Raw genomic sequence first — 20,763 nt, forward strand, 5'->3', positions numbered from 1 at the left:
TATTCCCTGAAAACTCCCTTCTGTCTGATCATTTCTTAATAACATTTACATTTACTCTGATGGACTACCCAGCAGTGGGGAATAAGTTTCATTACACTAGAAGTCTTTCAGAAAGCGCTGTAACTAGGTTTAAGGATATGATTCCTTCTTTATGTTCTCTAATGCCATATACCAACACAGTGCAGAGTAGCTACCTAAACTCTGTAAGTGAGATAGAGTATCTCGTCAATAGTTTTACATCCTCATTGAAGACAACTTTGGATGCTGTAGCTCCTCTAAAAAAGAGAGCTTTAAATCAGAAGTGCCTGACTCCGTGGTATAACTCACAAACTCGTAGCTTAAAGCAGATAACCCGTAAGATAGAAGATCTTCACTTAGCCTGGAAAAAGAGTCTGTTGCTCTATAAAAAAGCCCTCCGTAAAGCTAGGACATCTTTCTACTCATCACTAATTGAAGAAAATAAGAACAACCCCAGGTTTCTTTTCAGCACTGTAGCCAGGCTGACAAAGAGTCAGAGCTCTATTGAGCTGAGTATTCCATTAACTTTAACTAGTAATGACTTCATGACTTTCTTTGCTAACAAAATTTTAACTATTAGAGAAAAAATTACTCATAACCATCTCAAAGACGTATCGTTATCTTTGGCTGCTTTCAGTGATGCCGGTATTTGGTTAGACTCTTTCTCTCCGATTGTTCTGTCTGAGTTATTTTCATTAGTTACTTCATCCAAACCATCAACATGTTTATTAGACCCCATTCCTACCAGGCTGCTCAAGGAAGCCCTACCATTATTTAATGCTTCGATCTTAAATATGATCAATCTATCTTTGTTAGTTGGCTATGTACCACAGGCTTTTAAGGTGGCAGTAATTAAACCATTACTTAAAAAGCCATCACTTGACCCAGCTATCTTAGCTAATTATAGGCCAATCTCCAACCTTCCTTTTCTCTCAAAAATTCTTGAAAGGGTAGTTGTAAAACAGCTAACTGATCATCTGCAGAGGAATGGTCTATTTGAAGAGTTTCAGTCAGGTTTTAGAATTCATCATAGTACAGAAACAGCATTAGTGAAGGTTACAAATGATCTTCTTATGGCCTCAGACAGTGGACTCATCTCTGTGCTTGTTCTGTTAGACCTCAGTGCTGCTTTTGATACAGTTGACCATAAAATTTATTACAGAGATTAGAGCATGCCATAGGCATTAAAGGCACTGCGCTGCGGTGGTTTGAATCATATTTGTCTAATAGATTACAATTTGTTCATGTAAATGGGGAATCTTCTTCACAGACTAAAGTTAATTATGGAGTTCCACAAGGTTCTGTGCTAGGACCAATTTTATTCACTTTATACATGCTTCCCTTAGGCAGTATTATTAGACGGTATTGCTTAAATTTTCATTGTTACGCAGATGATACCCAGCTTTATCTATCCATGAAGCCAGAGGACACACACCAATTAGCTAAACTGCAGGATTGTCTTACAGACATAAAGACATGGATGACCTCTAATTTCCTGCTTTTAAACTCAGATAAAACTGAAGTTATTGTACTTGGCCCCACAAATCTTAGAAACATGGTGTCTAACCAGATCCTTACTCTGGATGGCATTACCCTGACCTCTAGTAATACTGTGAGAAATCCTGGAGTCATTTTTGATCAGGATATGTCATTCAAAGCGCATATTAAACAAATATGTAGGACTGCTTTTTTGCATTTACGCAATATCTCTAAAATCAGAAAGGTCTTGTCTCAGAGTGATGCTGAAAAACTAATTCATGCATTTATTTCCTCTAGGCTGGACTATTGTAATTCATTATTATCAGGTTGTCCTAAAAGTTCCCTAAAAAGCCTTCAGTTAATTCAAAATGCTGCAGCTAGAGTACTGACGGGGACTAGAAGGAGAGAGCATATCTCACCCATATTGGCCTCTCTTCATTGGCTTCCTGTTAATTCTAGAATAGAATTTAAAATTCTTCTTCTTACTTATAAGGTTTTGAATAATCAGGTCCCATCTTATCTTAGGGACCTCGTAGTACCATATCACCCCAATAGAGCGCTTCGCTCTCAGACTGCAGGCTTACTTGTAGTTCCTAGGGTTTGTAAGAGTAGAATGGGAGGCAGAGCCTTCAGCTTTCAGGCTCCTCTCCTGTGGAACCAGCTCCCAATTCAGATCAGGGAGACAGACACCCTCTCTACTTTTAAGATTAGGCTTAAAACTTTCCTTTTTGCTAAAGCTTATAGTTAGGGCTGGATCAGGTGACCCTGAACCATCCCTTAGTTATGCTGCTATAGACGTAGACTGCTGGGGGGTTCCCATGATGCACTGTTTCTTTCTCTTTTTGCTCTGTATGCACCACTCTGCATTTAATCATTAGTGATCGATCTCTGCTCCCCTCCACAGCATGTCTTTTTCCTGGTTCTCTCCCTCAGCCCCAACCAGTCCCAGCAGAAGACTGCCCCTCCCTGAGCCTGGTTCTGCTGGAGGTTTCTTCCTGTTAAAAGGGAGTTTTTCCTTCCCACTGTAGCCAAGTGCTTGCTCACAGGGGGTCGTTTTGACCGTTGGGGTTTTACATAATTATTGTATGGCCTTGCCTTGCAATATAAAGCGCCTTGGGGCAACTGTTTGTTGTGATTTGGCGCTATATAAAAAAATTGATTGATTGATTGATTGATTGATATACGACTTCAGTTGTTCAACAGTCCGGGGTCTCCGTTGTCGTATTTTGCGCTTCATAATGCGCGACACATTTTCAGTGGGCGACAAGTCTGGAATGCTGGCAGGCCAGTCTAGTACCCACACTCTTTTACTACGAAGCCACGCTGTTGTAACATGTGCAGAATGTGGCTTGGCATTGTCTTGCTGACATAAGCAGGGACGTCCCTGAAAAAGACGTTGCTTGGATGGCAGCATGTGTTGCTCCAAAACCTGGATGTACCTTTCAGCATTCATGGTCCCATCACAGATGTGTACATTGCCCATGTCATGGGCACTAACACACCCCCATACCATCACAGATGCTGGCTTTTGAACTTTGCGCTGGTAACAATCTAGATGGTCTTTTTCCTCTTTTGTCCGGAGGACACGACGTCCATGATTTCCAGAAACAATTTGAAATGTGGACTCATCAGACCACAGCACACTTTTCCACTTTGCATCTGTCCATTTCAAATGAGCTCGGGCCCAGTGAAGGCGGTGGCGTTTCTGGATGTTGTTGATGTATGACTTTCACTTTGGATGGAAGAGTTTTAACTTGCACTTGTAAATGTAGCGACGAAATGTGTTAACTGAAGTGTTCCTGTACCCACGGAGTAAGATTCTTTACACAATGTCGGTTTTTAAGGCAGTGCCGCCCGAGGGATCGAAGGTCACTGGCATTCAATGTTGGTTTTTGGCCTTGCTGCTGACATATAGAAAGTTCTCCAGATTCTCTGAATCTTTTGATTATACATATTATGGACTGTAGATGATAGTATCCCTAAATTCCTTGAGAATGAATGTTGAGAAACATTGTTCTTAAACTGTTGGACTATTGTTTCAAGCAGCTGTTCACAAAGTGATGATCCTTGCCCCATCTTTGCTTGTGAATAGCTGTGCCTTTTGGGGATGCTACTTTTATACCCAATCATGACACTCACCTGTTTCCAGTTAGGTGTTCTTTGAGCATTCATCAACTTTCCCAGTCTTTTGTTGCCCCCTCCCAACTTTTTTGAAATGTGTTGTAGGCCTCCATTTCAAAATGAGCAAGTATTTGCACAAAAACGATAAAATTTATCAGTTTGAACATTAAATATATTGTCTTTGTGGTCTATTCAATTGAATATAGGTTGAAGAGGATTTGAAAATCATTGTATTCTGTTTTATTTACATTTTACACCACATCCCAACTTCATTGGATTTGGGGTTATATGTCTAAATGTCAAAAATTGACAATTGGAGTGCTTCCTTTTCTGAACATTCCAAAACAAAGCCTATGTTGAAAATACAGATTCCAAATTAAAAGCACAAACCAGTGCATACTAAAGTTGTAAGCATGGTACAACTTGTCTTTTTGCTCTCCCACAGGAATAGGTGGACAAGCAATAAGTTTACCTTGATTAAAGCAATATCATTGTCATAATTTGATCCACTGTATTCTGGGTGGTTGTGAAGTTCCAGAATGTCAAAGGTTTGCTTTGTCTCTTCAGCTTCACTCAGGGAATGGACACCCAACACAACTTTCCTTCCATTTGGTCTGTGAAAACAACACAATCACATAATAATACTGAGTGGGAATACGTTCACAATTTAAAAAAATACAGCTCCGAATCAAATTAAAATTTAGGATGGTTTGGCAAATGTATCCTATTGAATGTCATATATATAAAACTAGTGTGTTGCCCGTGGGGATCCACAGGCCCCATATTGGGTAATGTTTATAATATAGGTAGCTATCTGCCCTGTGAAGCGATAATGTAGTGCAACGCCTAAGACAAATTTCCCTAATGGGACAATAAAGTTGACCTTGACCTTGACATTTTTCAAGAGTGGTAATAAATTATGGAATGTTTATATAATGCGTTGGAATGGCATGTGAGTCCAGAATGTTTTAGAACCTTAGACCTCAACAATTTTTAGAAAAAGAACTCAACCCTTTCATTTCCTTTTAATTATGGATTTTTTATGTTAATTTGCTGTCTTAATTTATTTCCGAATTGCTTAGGCTCTTGTTATCATATACACAGTATTATTTTTTATTATAATCAGTATTATTATTTTTATTTTATTTAATTATTACTTCTATTTTGTCATTTGATTTTTAAATGGACCACTGCTGTTTCGCAGTTGTGAATCTCGTGCCGTCTCGCAATCCGTGACGCAAGAGGTTGTTCAGCAGAGTTCTGGTGTCAGGAGCTCAGCACTCACAGTGTAAACACACCTCATGAAGTATGGGCATCTGGATAATAATAATAATAACAATAATAATCTTATTTGTACAAAGCCTGCCCTTGCCTAAATCCACAGTCCATTAACTCACCCTGTTGGAAGACAGTGTACGGCGGTCATCACCCACTGATCTGCAATCACAAATCCTCCACATTCATGTTTCATGTTCTCTCCATCTTGGACTTGGATGGAGGCCATGTAGGGCCGAGAATGTGGTGTCGCCTCTCTGCCACCAATGATGCCCTCACCTGAAACAATGTACAGATCAAAAGACCATTAAGCCCTCGTCACACATAGCAAGAATGTGCAGGAACCAGGCTGAAATGGCAAATACTGAAAAATATTACCTTGGGAAATATAACGGGCGGACTACTCATTAGTGATATCAGTGACCACTTGCCTGTTATTGTTACTTTCAAATCATTAGTTGATACAATTGACCATAGTAACATTACAAACTTCACAAGGAAAATAACAAAGGAAACTATGGAAAATCTTAGAATGGATTTAGTACATCAAAACTGGAGTGACAATTATACTGTGGATGTAGATCAATCTTACGAATCATTCATTTCTGTTATTTCCAAGTTATATGATAAACACTGACCTTTGTGTCAAAAGTTGGTAATAAGCAAAGCAAAGATAAACCTTGGATCACTAAGGGACTTCAGAATGCATGTAAAAAGAAAAAAAAAATGTGTACAAGCATTTTTTAAAATTTAGAATAAATGAAGCTGAAAGTGTTGTGTGGGCCGCCAGAAGAGGTACTGCTGGCCCACCACCAAAGGGCTCCCTGCCTGAAGTGCGGGCTTCAGGCACGAGAGGGCGCTGCCGCCACGGACACAGCCGGGAGTGACAGCTGTCACTCATTAATTCCTGACAGCTGTCACACATTCTTCATCATCACACTCCATAAAGACCAGACGTCATCTCCACCTCGTTGCCGAGATATCGTACTTCATTGTAGGTAATATCCTCAGCCTTTTTGTGTTTATCTGTAATCTGTACATTGTGAGTGTTTGCAGGCGTACCGGTTCCTTGTTTTGTGGAAGCTGAGTGAGTGCAGGACGGCACTCTTTTTCTCTGAGGGATCACTGCAAACACATCAGCATATTGAGTGAGAGGTGGAGGTGGCATTCCCACCGTTGTTGTTACTGGGTGTACACACACCCACACTTGACTGTCTTTGTTCTCGCCAGCAGTACCAGATCCGACAGTCGGGGACGGTGATCACCTGGGAATTCGGGACTTGGCGGCTCCAGTATTCTCTGGGTTCAGTGGCGGAGGAAATCGTGTGGTTCCGGTTCATCTCAGGACAGACGGCTTCTATCCTCGAGCCTGCCCACACGTCACCTTTGTGATTTGACTGTAATTATATTCTGAGGTTGTCTGTATATTCGTTGTGCACGTTTCACAACATTAAATTGTTACTTTTTGGCTCATCTATTGGCCGTTCATTTGCGCCCCCTGTTGTGGGTCCGTGTCACTACACTTTCACAACAGGATATCTCGGCCAGCGTCATGGACTCCGAGGGGCGTCACCCGGTTGTTGAACGACCAATGGGAGAGCAGGGAGCACAGGCGTCTGCAGGAGACGTGATTGGTGAGCTGCAGCACATTCTCACCGCCTTTACGGCTCGGTTGGATCAAATGACCGAGCAAAACATCCTCCTGAACCGCAGGGTGGAGGCTCTCTCTGCACAGATCGCGGCGAGCGCTCAGGGCGCTGCTGCAGCTCGTCCTCTTGCCGACCCTGTGCAGGATATAAATGTTCCAGTGGTGGTTCAACAACCCCTCCCACCATCCCCTGAAGCATACATAAGCCCTCCTGAGCCGTACGGAGGTTGTGTGGAGACGTGCGCGGATTTTCTTATGCAGTGTTCGCTCGTCTTCGCACAACGTCCCGTCATGTACGCGTCAGATGCTAGTAAAATAGCTTATGTGATTGCTCTGCTTCGGGGTAAAGCACGCGCCTGGGCTACGGCGCTCTGGGAACAGAACTCACGGTTGTTATCAGCATACACTGGGTTTGTGGGGGAGTTCAGAACAGTGTTCGATCACCCTAACAGAGGAGAGACCGCTTCAACCGTGCTGCTGTCAATGAGACAGGGACGCGAGAGCGCAGCCGCTTATGCAGTCGACTTCCGCATCGCGGCTGCGAGGTCCGGCTGGAATAACGTTGCGCTTCGCGCCGCCTTCATAAACGGACTGTCGTTGGTTCTGAAGGAGCAGCTGGTAGCTAAGGAGGAACCGCGGGATTTAGATGGGCTTATCGATCTCGTTATACGGTTAGACAATCGGTTGGAGGAACGCCGTCGGGAGCGAGGCGAAGGACGTGACCGGATACGCGCCGCCCCTCTCCCTTCCGGGTTCGAAAAGGCGCCGCCCTCCCCACGCTCCACAACCACAGCGCTCCGTGGGGCAACAGCTCCCCTGCTGACGTTGTTAGAGAAACGCACAGGGCCAAAATGAGGAGGCTGATCCGTGGAGAGTGTTTTCTCTGCAGCTCAACTGAGCACACACAGAGAAACTGCCCCAAACGGCCAAAACAACAACACTCGCCCTTAGAGACTGGGCTAAGGGGGGGGTCATAACATTCAAGTGAGACACACACAGATTGCCACACGACTCCCAGTTACAATCCTGAGCGGGCATTTAACCCTTCAAGCCCCAGCACTGGTGGACACGGGGTCAGAAGGGAGTCTGCTAGACAGCAGATGGGCAAGGGAGGTAGGGCTCCCTCTGGTGGCGCTTCCTTCGCCAGTGCAGGTGCGGGCACTAGATGGCACCCTCCTCCCTTTAATCACACACAAGACACAACCAGTAACTCTGGTGGTGTCTGGAAACCATCGGGAGGAGATTGAGTTTTTTGTAACTCCTTCTACCTCCCGCGTGATTTTGGGCTTCCCATGGATGTTGAAGCACAATCCCCGGATTGATTGGCCGTCTGGGGTGGTGGTTCAGTGGAGCAAAACCTGCCATCGGGTGTGTTTAGGATCCTCGGTTCCCCCCGGTTTACAGGCTAAGGAGGAGGTCAAAGTCCCTCCCAATCTGACGTCAGTGCCGGTTGAGTACCACGATCTTGCTGACGTCTTCAGCAAGGATCTGGCACTCACCCTTCCCCCGCACCGTCCGTACGATTGTGCCATTGATTTGGTTCCAGGCGCTGAGTTTCCGTCCAGCAGGCTGTACAACCTCTCACGACCTGAGCGCGAATCAATGGAGACCTACATCCGGGACTCATTAGCTGCCGGGCTGATCCGGAACTCCACCTCCCCGATGGGGGCAGGTTTCTTTTTTGTGGGCAAAAAAGATGGCGGACTCCGTCCATGCATTGATTTCAGGGGGCTGAATGAGATTACGGTTCGCAACCGATACCCGTTGCCATTGTTGGATTCCGTGTTCACCCCCCTGCATGGAGCCAAAATCTTTACTAAGCTGGATCTTAGAAATGCGTATCACCTGGTTCGGATCCGGAAGGGAGACGAATGGAAGACGGCATTTAACACCCCGTTAGGTCACTTTGAGTACCTGGTCATGCCGTTCGGCCTCACCAACGCCCCCGCGACGTTCCAAGCCTTGGTTAACGACGTCTTGCGGGACTTCCTGCACCGATTCGTCTTCGTATATCTGGACGATGTTCTCATCTTTTCTCCGGACCCTGAGACCCATGTCCAGCATGTACATCAGGTCCTGCAGCGGTTATTAGAGAACCGACTGTTTGTGAAGGGCGAGAAGTGCGAGTTTCACCGCACGTCTTTGTCCTTCCTGGGGTTTATCATCTCCTCTAACTCCGTCGCCCCTGATCCGGCCAAGGTTGCGGCGGTGAGAGATTGGCCCCAACCAACAAGCCGTAGGAAGCTGCAACAGTTCCTCGGCTTCGCTAATTTCTATAGGAGGTTCATTAAGGGCTACAGTCAGGTAGTTAGCCCCCTGACAGCCCTGACCTCTCCAAAAGTCCCCTTCACCTGGTCGGATCGGTGCGAAGCCGCGTTCAAGGAGTTGAAACGACGGTTCTCTACTGCACCAGTTTTGGTGCAGCCCGACCCTAGCCGCCAGTTCGTGGTTGAAGTGGACGCCTCTGACTCAGGGATAGGAGCCGTGCTATCCCAGAGCGGAGAGACCGATAAGGTTCTTCACCCGTGTGCCTACTTTTCTCGCAGGTTGACCCCAGCTGAACGGAACTATGACGTCGGCAATTGTTTGTACGTCCCACCAGAGGCCAGAGCTGCAGTCTTGGACTTCTGTCACGGTTCCAAGCTCTCCTGTCATCCAGGGGTGCGAAGGACCGTGGCAGTTGTCCGGCAGCGCTTCTGGTGGGCGTCTATGGAGGCCGACGTCCGGGAATATATCCAGGCCTGCACCACCTGTGCCAGGGGCAAGGCAGACCATAAAAGGTCCCAAGGACTTCTTCAGCCGTTATCCGTGCCTCATCGCCCCTGGTCCCACATCGGCCTGGATTTCGTCACGGGCCTCCCGCCGTCCCAGGGCAACACCACCATCTTCACGATAGTGGACCGATTCTCCAAGGTGGCCCACTTCGTGGCCCTCCCGAAGCTCCCAACAGCCCAGGAGACAGCAGACCTCCTGGTCCACCACGTCGTCCGTCTGCATGGGATACCCACCGACATCGTCTCAGATCGTGGTCCCCAGTTCTCCTCACACGTCTGGAGGAGCTTCTGCAGGGAACTGGGGGCCACCGTGAGCCTCTCGTCCGGGTACCATCCACAGACGAACGGACAGGCAGAGCGGGCCAACCAAGAACTGGAACAGACCCTCCGCTGCGTAACATCCGCGCACCCGACGGCCTGGAGTAACCATCTGGCCTGGATCGAGTATGCGCATAACAGCCAGGTGTCTTCTGCCACCGGCCTCTCCCCGTTTGAGGTGTGTTTGGGGTACCAGCCCCCATTATTTCCCGTGGTGGAGGGAGAGGTTGGTGTGCCCTCGGTCCGGGCCCACCTTCGGAGGTGCCGTCGGGTGTGGCGCACCGCCCGTTCTGCCTTGTTGAAGGCCCGGACGAGGGCCAAGACCCATGCAGACCGCCGGCGGTCCCCGGCCCCTGCATACCAGCCCAGGCAGGAGGTGTGGTTGTCGACGAAGGACATCCCTCTACAAGTACAGTCACCAAAAACTGATGGACAGGTTCATTGGACCCTTCAAAATCCTCAAGGTCCTCAGCCCTGCCACAGTGAAGCTCCAGCTCCCGGCTTCACTGCGGATCCACCCGGTGTTCCATGTTTCCAGGATCAAGCCTCACCACACCTCACCCCTCTGTGCTCCCGGTCCGGCGCCGCCTCCTGCCCGGATCATTGACGGGGAGCCGGCTTGGACTGTGCGCCGGCTCCTGGACGTCCGTCGAATGGGCCGGGGGTTCCAATATCTGGTGGACTGGGAAGGGTATGGACCCGAAGAACGCTCCTGGGTGAAGAGGAGCTTCATCCTGGATCCGGCCCTCCTGGCCGACTTCTACCGCCGACACCCCGACAAACCTGGTCGGGCGCCCGTTGAGGGGGGGGTCCTGTTGTGTGGGCCGCCAGAAGAGGTACTGCTGGCCCACCACCAAAGGGCGCCCTGCCTGAAGTGCGGGCTTCAGGCACGAGAGGGCGCTGCCGCCACGGACACAGCCGGGAGTGACAGCTGTCACTCATTAATTCCTGACAGCTGTCACACATTCTTCATCATCACACTCCATAAAGACCAGACGTCATCTCCACCTCGTTGCCGAGATATCGTACTTCATTGTAGGTAATATCCTCAGCCTTTTTGTGTTTATCTGTAATCTGTACATTGTGAGTGTTTGCAGGCGTACCGGTTCCTTGTTTTGTGGAAGCTGAGTGAGTGCAGGACGGCAGTCTTTTTCTCTGAGGGATCACTGCAAACACATCAGCATATTGAGTGAGAGGTGGAGGTGGCATTCCCACCGTTATTGTTACTGGGTGTACACACACCCACACTTGACTGTCTTTGTTCTCGCCAGCAGTACCAGATCCGACAGTCGGGGACGGTGATCACCTGGGAATTCGGGACTTGGCGGCTCCAGTATTCTCTGGGTTTGGTGGCAGAGGAAATCGTGTGGTTCCGGTTCATCTCAGGACAGACGTCTTCTATCCTCGAGCCTGCCCACACGTCACCTTTGTGATTTGACTGTGATTATATTCTGAGGTTGTCTGTATATTCGTTGTGCACGTTTCACAACATTAAATTGTTACTTTTTGGCTCATCTATTGGCCGTTCATTTGCGCCCCCTGTTGTGGGTCCGTGTCACTACACTTTCACAACAGAAAGAAGATATAAGACATATAAAAACAAACTAACATTATGTGATCTTGTAAAAGGCAGTACTATAGTGATTTATTGGAAAAAATAAAACAAATAAAAAGAGTACTTGGAAGTTTTTAAATTAAATCATAAATAAGAAAAAAGTTGTTAAAGAATATCCTGCTCATTTTTATACAAATACTAACTCAATTGTTAAAGAAAAGAAAGCTATAGCAGGTCATTTTAATGGCTAATTTGTTAAAGTGGGTCAAAATGTAGTAAATTCAATTGTATCTTCTAAAACGTGCTCTTTGGATTACAGCAAAACAAAACAGTTCTGGATTCAATGTTTATTAAAGGAACGGATGAAAAAGAAATTGATATTGTTCATAAATTTAAGGGGGAAAAAATGAACTGATAGTGACAATTTTGATATGTTTTTGGTTAAAAATATTATTCATTGTATTGTTAAGCCTTTAACGCAGAGGTCTCAAACTGATTCCAGAAAGGGATTTCACTGATTAACTGATTCTATCTGCTCAAAGTGATGTTAATCAGCGAAATCACCTGGTGGAGAGTGTGGTTGTGGAGAAAACCTGCACCGTCTTGGCCTTTTGTGGAATGAGTTTGAGACCTCTGGTTTAACATATATCTGTAATTTGTCATTAATGACTGGAAAATTTCCTTTCAAAATTGAAATAGCTAAAGTGATACCATTGTTGAAATCTGGTGACAATTTCTTTTCAAATTGTAGGCCAAACTCCCTTTTACCACAGTTTTGTAAAATTTTGGAAAAGGTATTTTTAATGAGGTTAAATGATTTCTTAGCTAAACATTATGTCCTTAGTGAGCAACAATATGGTTTTAGAAAGAATCGCACTACTTCAATGGCTGTAATGGATTTCTTGAACAAATTTCCAATGCGATTGAAAATAAGCAATACTATATACTGTAGGGTTTTCCTTCTTGATGTACAGAAAGCATTTGATACTATAGATCATACTTTGCTATTGGACAAATTACAGAAGTATGGTATCAGGAGACTGACACATGATTGGATAACAAGCTACAACTGTACTTACACAATGGGTATCAGTGTGTCCTCATTGGTCGGACAAATTCTGAGTTCTTGAAGATTGCATGTGGTGTGCCCCAGGGTTCAGTCCTTGGGCCATTGCTGTTTCTTTTGTACATTAATGACATATGTTTGGTTTCCAAGTCCGCACGTTGTATTTTGTTTGCTGATGATATGACTGTGTTTTGTAGTGGGGATCATTTGGGACTTACAGTTATGAATTACAGAAATTTAAACAATGGATCGATTCAAACAAATTATCACTCCATTTTGGTAAAACTAAGTGTATCATATTTGGGAATAAGTGGAGGAACTTAAGCAGAAATTTATTATTACATGCTATCGAAAGTGAAATTGTAACAGATACAAAATTTCTTGGTGTTTATATTGATGATAAATTAAGCTGGAAAACACATATTAATTATGTTAAATCTAAAATGTCAAAAGTCATTGCAATTCTGCATAAAGCACAAGATGTCCTCTCCCAACATTCTTTAGCCATTTTGTATCATACATTACTTGTTCCTCATATGACATATTGCGTTGAGGTTTGGGGAAATACATATGGAACTAATACTAATCCAATATTTCTGTGCAAAAGAAAGCTATAAGAATTATCAGTAATAAACCATAATGTGAGCCAACAAATCCGTTATTTACTTGTTTACACATTTTTAAATTCTGGGACTTGGTTGATTACATCACAATACAAAAAAAATAAACAAAAAAAAAAAACCTTTTGCCTCAACATGTCCAGGGTCTGTTTAAAATGAGGGACTCCAGCTACAATTTGAGAGGGACATTATTATTTGAGAAATTAAAGATATGAACTACTGTAAAAAGTCATTTGACACAACCAGTGATTTCACTGATTAACTTATCCCACCTGTTCAAAGGGATGTTAATCAGTGAAATCACCTGCTGATGTCAGTGGCTGCAAAGAATACCTGCACCCTAGTTTGGACACCACTGTTATAAAGAATCTCCACCTAAACCATCGGTGTCAAACTTATTCCAGAAATGGCCAAGAGGGTGCAGGTATTCTTTGCAGCCACTGACTCCAGCAGGTGATTTCACTGATTAATTGATTCCATCTGCTCAAAGTGATGTTAATTAGTGAAATCACCTGGTGGAGTGGGTGGTTACAAAGAAAACCTGCACCCTCTTGGCCTTTTCTAGAACACCTATGTCAAAATGCAACAATCAGTGCAATCATGCAGCTAAGTATGAAGAAAATATTCTAAAGACTGCAGGTTACAGGCTATAAGAATTTCACGTTGGGAATGACAGTGATCCAGATCAATTAACAAACGTGAATAGAAAAATTGTCAGTAACAAGAGGAAAAAGTTGGCATTAACTCACTGAGTGAAATGAGAGCAGCAAATAAAATAGCAGCAGCTATGGACGCTCCTTTCTCTGACACCATCGTGCTGGTTTGACCCAAACAATCTGAGCTGTGGTGTTTTTAAGGCTTCCATTTGAATAAACAGAAACATAAATCAACCGAAGGAGATATGGTGCAAGACGTGGGAGGAAGAGAGTCTTCTTGTTCCCAGTTTCCTGGAATTCTTAGAAGGAAACACAATGTGTACTTTGGCGACGTTTATTTTCAAAGATGTTTTTCCACAAATTTTACTTATAACACTGAATGTTTGACCCCACATTAATATAGTATTAGCTTCAATACTGCGTGTTGAGTTTAATTTCCAGATATTTCTCATCTGTCACATGATCTCAAATCACATTTTATGTTACACAACACTTAAATTTTGATAAACACAAAAACACAATAGTCATAGCTTACAAATAAATAAATAAATAAATAAATACACACACAAATAACGAACACAAACAGAAAGAAAAGAAAGAAAGAAAGAAAAACGAAAAGTAAAGTCAGAATTATATATGTACACACACACACACACACACACACACACACACACACACACACACACACACACACACACACACACACACACACACACACACACACACACACACACACACACACACACACACAGTGCATCTGGAATGTATTCACAGTGCTTCACTTTTAGTCAAATCTGTCAACTATACGCAAAGGCTTGGACACCCTTGACTTCATTAGTGATTTTTCTTAACCACATCCATTCAAGATTTTAAAATAAAGAAATTACACTTTGTTATATAAAAAATATAATCTTAAATCTCATTATAGTTGTGCCCATTAGTCTATTTGACTCCTTTACTTCTAACAGAAGTATATTTTTTCCTTTTCTTTTATTGTTGCTTATGCACCAGTGACACCAGATCAAATTCCTTGTACTTGGCAATAAATTCGATTCTGAATGCACTACTGTAAGCAGTGCATCTGAAAGGTATTCACTTTTTGTTGTTGTTGTTGTTACCGCCTTATTCCAAAATGGAGTACATTAATTTTTTCCCTCAAAATTCTACTCACAATATCCCATAATGACAAAATGAAAAAAGTTTTTTAGAAAGTTTTGAAAATTTCTTAAATATTATACAATGCTAAAATACCCTTGAGCACCATATGATACCATATGATACCATATGAGCACTGGTTTCTTTATCATTTGCAGTTGTTTAATTGATATCCCAGGACAAAGAATACCATTGTGCTCAAAAGTTTACGTACCCTGGCAGATTATTATCATTATTATTTTTTGGCCATTTTTCAGAGAATATGAATGATAAATCACTTTTTTTCCCACTCATGGTTAGTGGTTGGATGAAGTCATTTATTGTTAAACACCTGTGTTTACTCTTTTTTAAAATCATAATGAAGACAGAAACTACCTAAATTACCCTGATCAAAAGTTTACATACCCTGTTCTTAATACTGTGTATTGCCCCCTTTAACATCAATGCCAGCTTGGAGCCTTTTGTGGTATATGTGGATGAGGCTCTCTGATGGTAAAACTGCCACTGAATATGTCTTGGACTTTGTTTACATCAGTTACAAAGAAATACAAACAGTATGGCACTCTATGGTAAATCTGCATGGAGTAGACAGTTCTCAAAAACTGAGTGACTGTGCAAGAAGGAGAAGAGTGTGGAAAGCCACCAAGACACCCAGACAACCCAGGAGAAGTTATAGGGTTCTGTGGCTGTGATTGGAGAAATTGTGCACAGTGCAAGCTTTGCAGTGTATATCACCAGTTATACAGCTTCATGGTGAAGTGGTATAGAAGGTTTTCTTAAAAAGAAGACTTGAAAATTTAGCTACAAATTGCCAGAAGGTACATCTGAGATGCAAGCCTGGATTTATATTCTGACAATGCTATGAGTCTGACCTGTGTTCATAAGTATAAGTATGGAGTTGATTTGTCACCCACCTATTGGTATCCATCTTATTTCAGAATAAGCTTAACAGTAGCTGATGCATGACCAGAAAACTTGTTTTTGAAATGTTTTGCTCACTGACATATGCTGTAATAAGCATAGTCGTGATTAAAAGGTAACCAGATTTCTGGAATTAAAACCAAGCACACGAATACTTTGTCAATAAAACATTAAATACATTAATTGTTTTAATCTATAAAATAAAAATAGGGATAACGCTGGTTTGATGTTTTCTCACTATCTTTTCCATCTGATACAATCTTGAATAACTGTCTTGGTCAGCGTACTAATGATAACTCCAGTGCAGAGAACAGATGAGGTGTTCATCCTGATTGTACAGGTTTTTAAATAGCATAGGGGAGGCAGACCATGTCAAAACCACAAGATTGGTCAGGTGTAACAGCAAAGAGATCCAAAGAGGAGGCAGATAAAGCCACAAAGAAACACTGGGATGAGAAACAGATCAGCAATGAAAGGGACTACTAGGAAACAAGACAAGCAGACAGCAAGGGCTACACATATATTGACTGAGAATTGTAGAAAGGGGTTGAAATATACAGAGAGGTGATTAACAAAATGAGAAACAGGTGTGACAGCAAAGAGAAAGAAAAGAAACAGAGAAAAGAGGATGGTGTCAGAATAAAACAGGAAGTGAAGACTAACACAGTAAATAATCAGAACTACTAAAACAAATGAATAACCAGACAAACACAAATGGAAATGAGAATTTAAAACACAAGGGGATATAACAGAACTGCTCATCCAAAAACTAGACTTGACAAAATAACCAGGGCACGTATCCTCGGTGCATGTCAAACTCCTCTCAAAGAGCTCCTAACCTACCCTAAAATATCCTGGCAAGGCCTCCCAGTCTAAGAGACACCCAAGAGGTGTCTGAGGGCGGATCTGAGCAAGGAGTGGACTGAAACTCCTATCTTTGTGAAGAGGCGGGGTTGACCCCGTTACTAGGTATGACGCAGTCCTCTAAAAGCTCTGATTGGTTGTCACGGAAAGGAGAGGAGATATAAAAAACAAATGCATTCGCTCCTAGCTATGAATGGACAGTAAAATCAACTGATCGTACGTATAACCCGAACTGCATTAAGACGTGTAATCGTGAGGATAACTTAATGTCATGATGATGAAATTCAGTAAAATTGTTACACTGCTTTAAAATGTTTGTACATACATCATTCACATGCCGAATATCTATGTATTAAAAGCGTGACTGCGTGAGTTTATTTAGTAAGTTCAATGTAAGTACATAATATAATTGTAAATATGTTAAAAATGCATGGATGACACAAGAAAGTGAAAACACTTATTTCCATTGTGGTCCATTTAAAAATCAAATGACAAAACAGAAGTAATAATAAAAGAAAATAACAAGATTAATAATACAGATAATAATAAAAATAATAATAATAATATTAACAGGAATGTATAACAAGAACCTAAACAATTTATAAATATATTAATACAGTAAATTAACATAAAATAATTACGTAGCTCAAGCCGGTAGCATTTTACTGAATCAATGTCATCCTACATATGGAGAATATCTGTGTTTCCTCTGTGTCTTTTCCGCCATCTTTTCTGCTTAAGACACTCTTAGGCTTCTTAAAAGTCCTCCTCCCTATTCTTGCCTGTTTGGCACCTTAGGAGCTCTCTTAAGGCCTAAGGTGTTTTGCGGACAACTTTCATCTTACCAAGAGAAAATTCTTAGAAATGTCTAAGAATTAAAGGAATTCTAAGATTTTTCTTAGAATAACGTCAGTAGGAGCTATTCTTAGTCCAAGGCTACTTTGTGGATACGGACTGAGAATTATTAACATGTTGAAATAAAACTAAATAATTCTCAAACAAACCACAAAAAAACCTGACACAAGAACATAATAGAATTAATTAACCAAAACCTCATATGTAAGGGCCCCTTCACACATAACACAAATAAATAGGAATCAGGGAATCATGGCGAAACAGCCCGAATAAGCGAACCCCGAAAACATCGAACCAACATCAGGAGGGACACACGAATGAAGCAGTGCGCTCTCATTATGTCTTATTATATCCAGCCGGGTATATAAATAATTACTACAATCACCAGACAGTGATAGATTAGATATTGCTGTATAATTAGAGAAAATTACTGGGTTGATATAAATAATAAATAAAAGGGGACCCAATATAGAACCCTGCTGTTAAATAACCCTGGTTAAATAAAAAATAAATACCACTCGTGGGATTCTAAGGTGCAATTTACAAAAGCTCTGATTAACAGACAGAAACTTTACCACTGCACTACAATCACTATCTTATAACAGGAGTGTAAAATGCATAAAATCAACAAGGAGATAAACTTTTTTTTTAAAAAAGAGAAATTAGACAATGTAGATGAAGAGGAAGTTTTCGGCATCTTTGATTATGGCGAAAAAGCACTGTAATAACTGAGAAGACGGCGTTTGTTTTTTTGGTGTATTTTTGGGGATACATGACTGAAAGTGGCGTAATTGTCACACTATTGACTTGTCATAGTCCTGCGGCTCACAGGACATGCGTGTCCTGTCAGACAGACGTGACATTCAGATCGCCCACTGCATGTCCACATGGTCCGTGTCACCTTGGACAGCCTGTCAGTGTGCACACTGTGTGTGGGTTCCAACCCTTTGCAAAAGCGATATGTTTTATGCATTTCCATGTGACGACAGCAAGCACAGACATGTGCATCACGGTGGACAGTTGTAAGGTCATGTCCATCAAAACACGGTATGTATTTTGCAGCTGTGACATCCAGGACCAGAGATCTCAACAGCTACTGCTGTTGGCAGCCAGCCAAGCCCCCTGTCTGTTCAGCACTAAGACTAAAGTGCCACTTTCTGTTTCTGTGTTATGTGATCATTTTTTAAAGTTATTTTGGTATTTAATTGTACAGCCCCAATTCCAGTGAAGTTGGGATGCTGTGTAAAATGTAAATAAAAACAGAATACAATGATTCACAAATCCTCTTCAACCTATATTCAATTGAGTACACCACAAAGACAAGATATTTAATGTTCAAACTGATAAACTTTGTTGTTTTTGTGCAAATATTTGCTCATTTTGAAATGGATGCCTGCAACATGTTTCAAAAAAATTGGGATGGGGCAACAAAAGACTGGGAATGCTCAAAGAATACCTAATTGGAAACAGGTGAGTGTCATGACTGGGTATAAAAGGAGCATCCCCAAAAGGCTCAGCTGTTCACAAGCAAAGATGGGGTGAGGATCACCACTTTGTGAACAACTGCATGAAAAAAGAGTCCAACAGTTTAAGAACAATGTTTCTCAACATTCAAATGCAAGGACTTAGGGATTCCATCATATACAGTCCATAATATAATCAGAAGATTCAGAGAATCTGGAGAACTTTCTACACATAAGCAGCAAGGCCAAAAACCAACACTGAATGCTCGTGACCTTCGATCCCTCAGGCCTCACTGCATTAAAAACCAACATCACTGTGTAAAGGATCTTACCACGTGGGCTCAGGAACACTTCAAAAAACCATTGTCAGTTAACACAGTTCGTCGCTGCATCTACAAGTGCAAGTTAAAACTCGACCATGCAAAGCGAAAGCCATACATCAACAACAACCAGAAATGCCACTGCCTTCTCTGGGCCCGAGCTCATTCGAAAAGGACAGACGCAAAGTGGAAAAGTGTGCTGTGGTCTGATGAGTCCACATTTCAAATAGTTTTTGGAAATCATGGACGTTGTGTCCTCCAGACAAAAGAGGGAAAAGACAATCCAGATTGTTACCAGGGCAAAGTTCAAAAGCCAGCGTCTGTGATGGTATGGGGGTGTGTTAGTACCCATGGCATGGGCAACTTACACATCTGTGATGGGACCATGAATGCTGAAAGGTACATCCAGGTTTTGGAGCAACACATGCTGCCATCCAAACAACGTCTTTCAGGGACGTCCCTGCTTATTTCAGCAAGACATTGCCACGCCACATTCTGCACGTGTTACAACAGCGTGGCTTTGTAGTAAAAGAGTGCTGGTACTAGACTGGCCTGCCTGCAGTCCAGACCTGTCGCCCATTAAAAATGTGTGGCGCATTATAAAGCGCAAAATACAGCAATGGAGACCCCGGACTGTTGAACAACTGAAGTCGTACATCAAGCAAGAATGGGAAAGAATTCCACCTACAAAGCTTCAACAATTAGTGTCCTCAGTTCCCAAATGCTTATTGAGTGTTGTTACAAGGAAAGGTGATGTAACACAATGGTAAACATACCACTGTCCCAACTTTTTTGAAATGTGTTGCAGGCATCCAATTCAAAATGAGCAAATATTTGCACAAAAACAATAATGTTTATCAGTTTGAACATTAAATATCTTGTCTTTGTGGTGTATTCAACTGAATATACCTTGAAGAGGATTTGCAAATCATTGTATTCTGTTTTTATTTACATTTTTCACAACGTCCCAACTTCATTGGAATTGGGGTTGTATATGTAGTTATTGTAGTAATTATTTCTATACCTGTGCTGGCTATGTTCTCTGTGTTTTTAATGTGACACGTTGTGTGCACTGAGCTGACCTTTCCAGCTGTCAGTGAGTCTCTGGCCAGGGATCAGCTGATAGGCGCCTTGCTGTGCTGTGTGCGCTCTGGCTGGCCACTCCCCATCTGTCCCCGCATGCCACATGTGTTGTGGGGGTGGAGCGGGGGAGGTTGCAACTAATGCGTGATACACATGCACGGCACATGTGTTGAGGGGGGAGCCAACATGTGTGTTGCTTGGCAACTCCACAGTCGTGGGGGCACTTTCACAAATTCCACAGCCAGCTCGAAAGTTGTCGCGTGCTCACTAATTTTGTGCTGACAGTGCGAATGGCCACATGTTTGGCCGACACCTGTCACGAGAGGGATTGAATGAGCACTCACCGGGCACACTCTGATTTTCTACTACTGGTGTGAGCGAATAGTTGTAGGGACAGGTGTACGAGGCGCTAGAAGCAGCTCCAATTTTTCACAGACTCGCACACAAATTCCTCCTTTGTGCGCTAGTCGGCTTCAATCGTGTTATGTGTGAAGGGGCCCTAAGAAATAGCCACAGCTATAAAACCAAAAGGGCACCACAAAATAAACAGAAATGTTATAATTAAAAGTGGA

General features: G+C 42.8%; 1 protein-coding gene across 2 annotated transcripts in view; it reads right to left on the reverse strand.

Moving 5' to 3' along the window:
* Positions 1-20,763, reverse strand: part of cfd (complement factor D (adipsin)) — a 38,703-nt gene that overhangs the window by 8,494 nt on the left and 9,446 nt on the right. Inside the window, exons 2-4 of one of the 2 annotated variants that reach the window (XM_034159602.1) lie at positions 13,624-13,659; positions 5,016-5,172; positions 4,091-4,232 (exon numbers count right to left, since the gene is read on the reverse strand). In XM_034159602.1, coding sequence (XP_034015493.1) covers positions 4,091-4,232; positions 5,016-5,122 — 249 coding nt within the window. In that variant the 5' untranslated portion in view covers positions 5,123-5,172; positions 13,624-13,659. Of the gene's footprint in view, positions 1-4,090; positions 4,233-5,015; positions 5,173-13,623; positions 13,707-20,763 lie in introns of those variants that run through there. The other variant, XM_034159601.1, reaches the window with a different exon arrangement.

The sequence above is a fragment of the Thalassophryne amazonica genome, chromosome 19, assembly GCF_902500255.1.
Source record: "Thalassophryne amazonica chromosome 19, fThaAma1.1, whole genome shotgun sequence".
In the NCBI taxonomy this organism is placed as follows: domain Eukaryota; kingdom Metazoa; phylum Chordata; class Actinopteri; order Batrachoidiformes; family Batrachoididae; genus Thalassophryne; species Thalassophryne amazonica.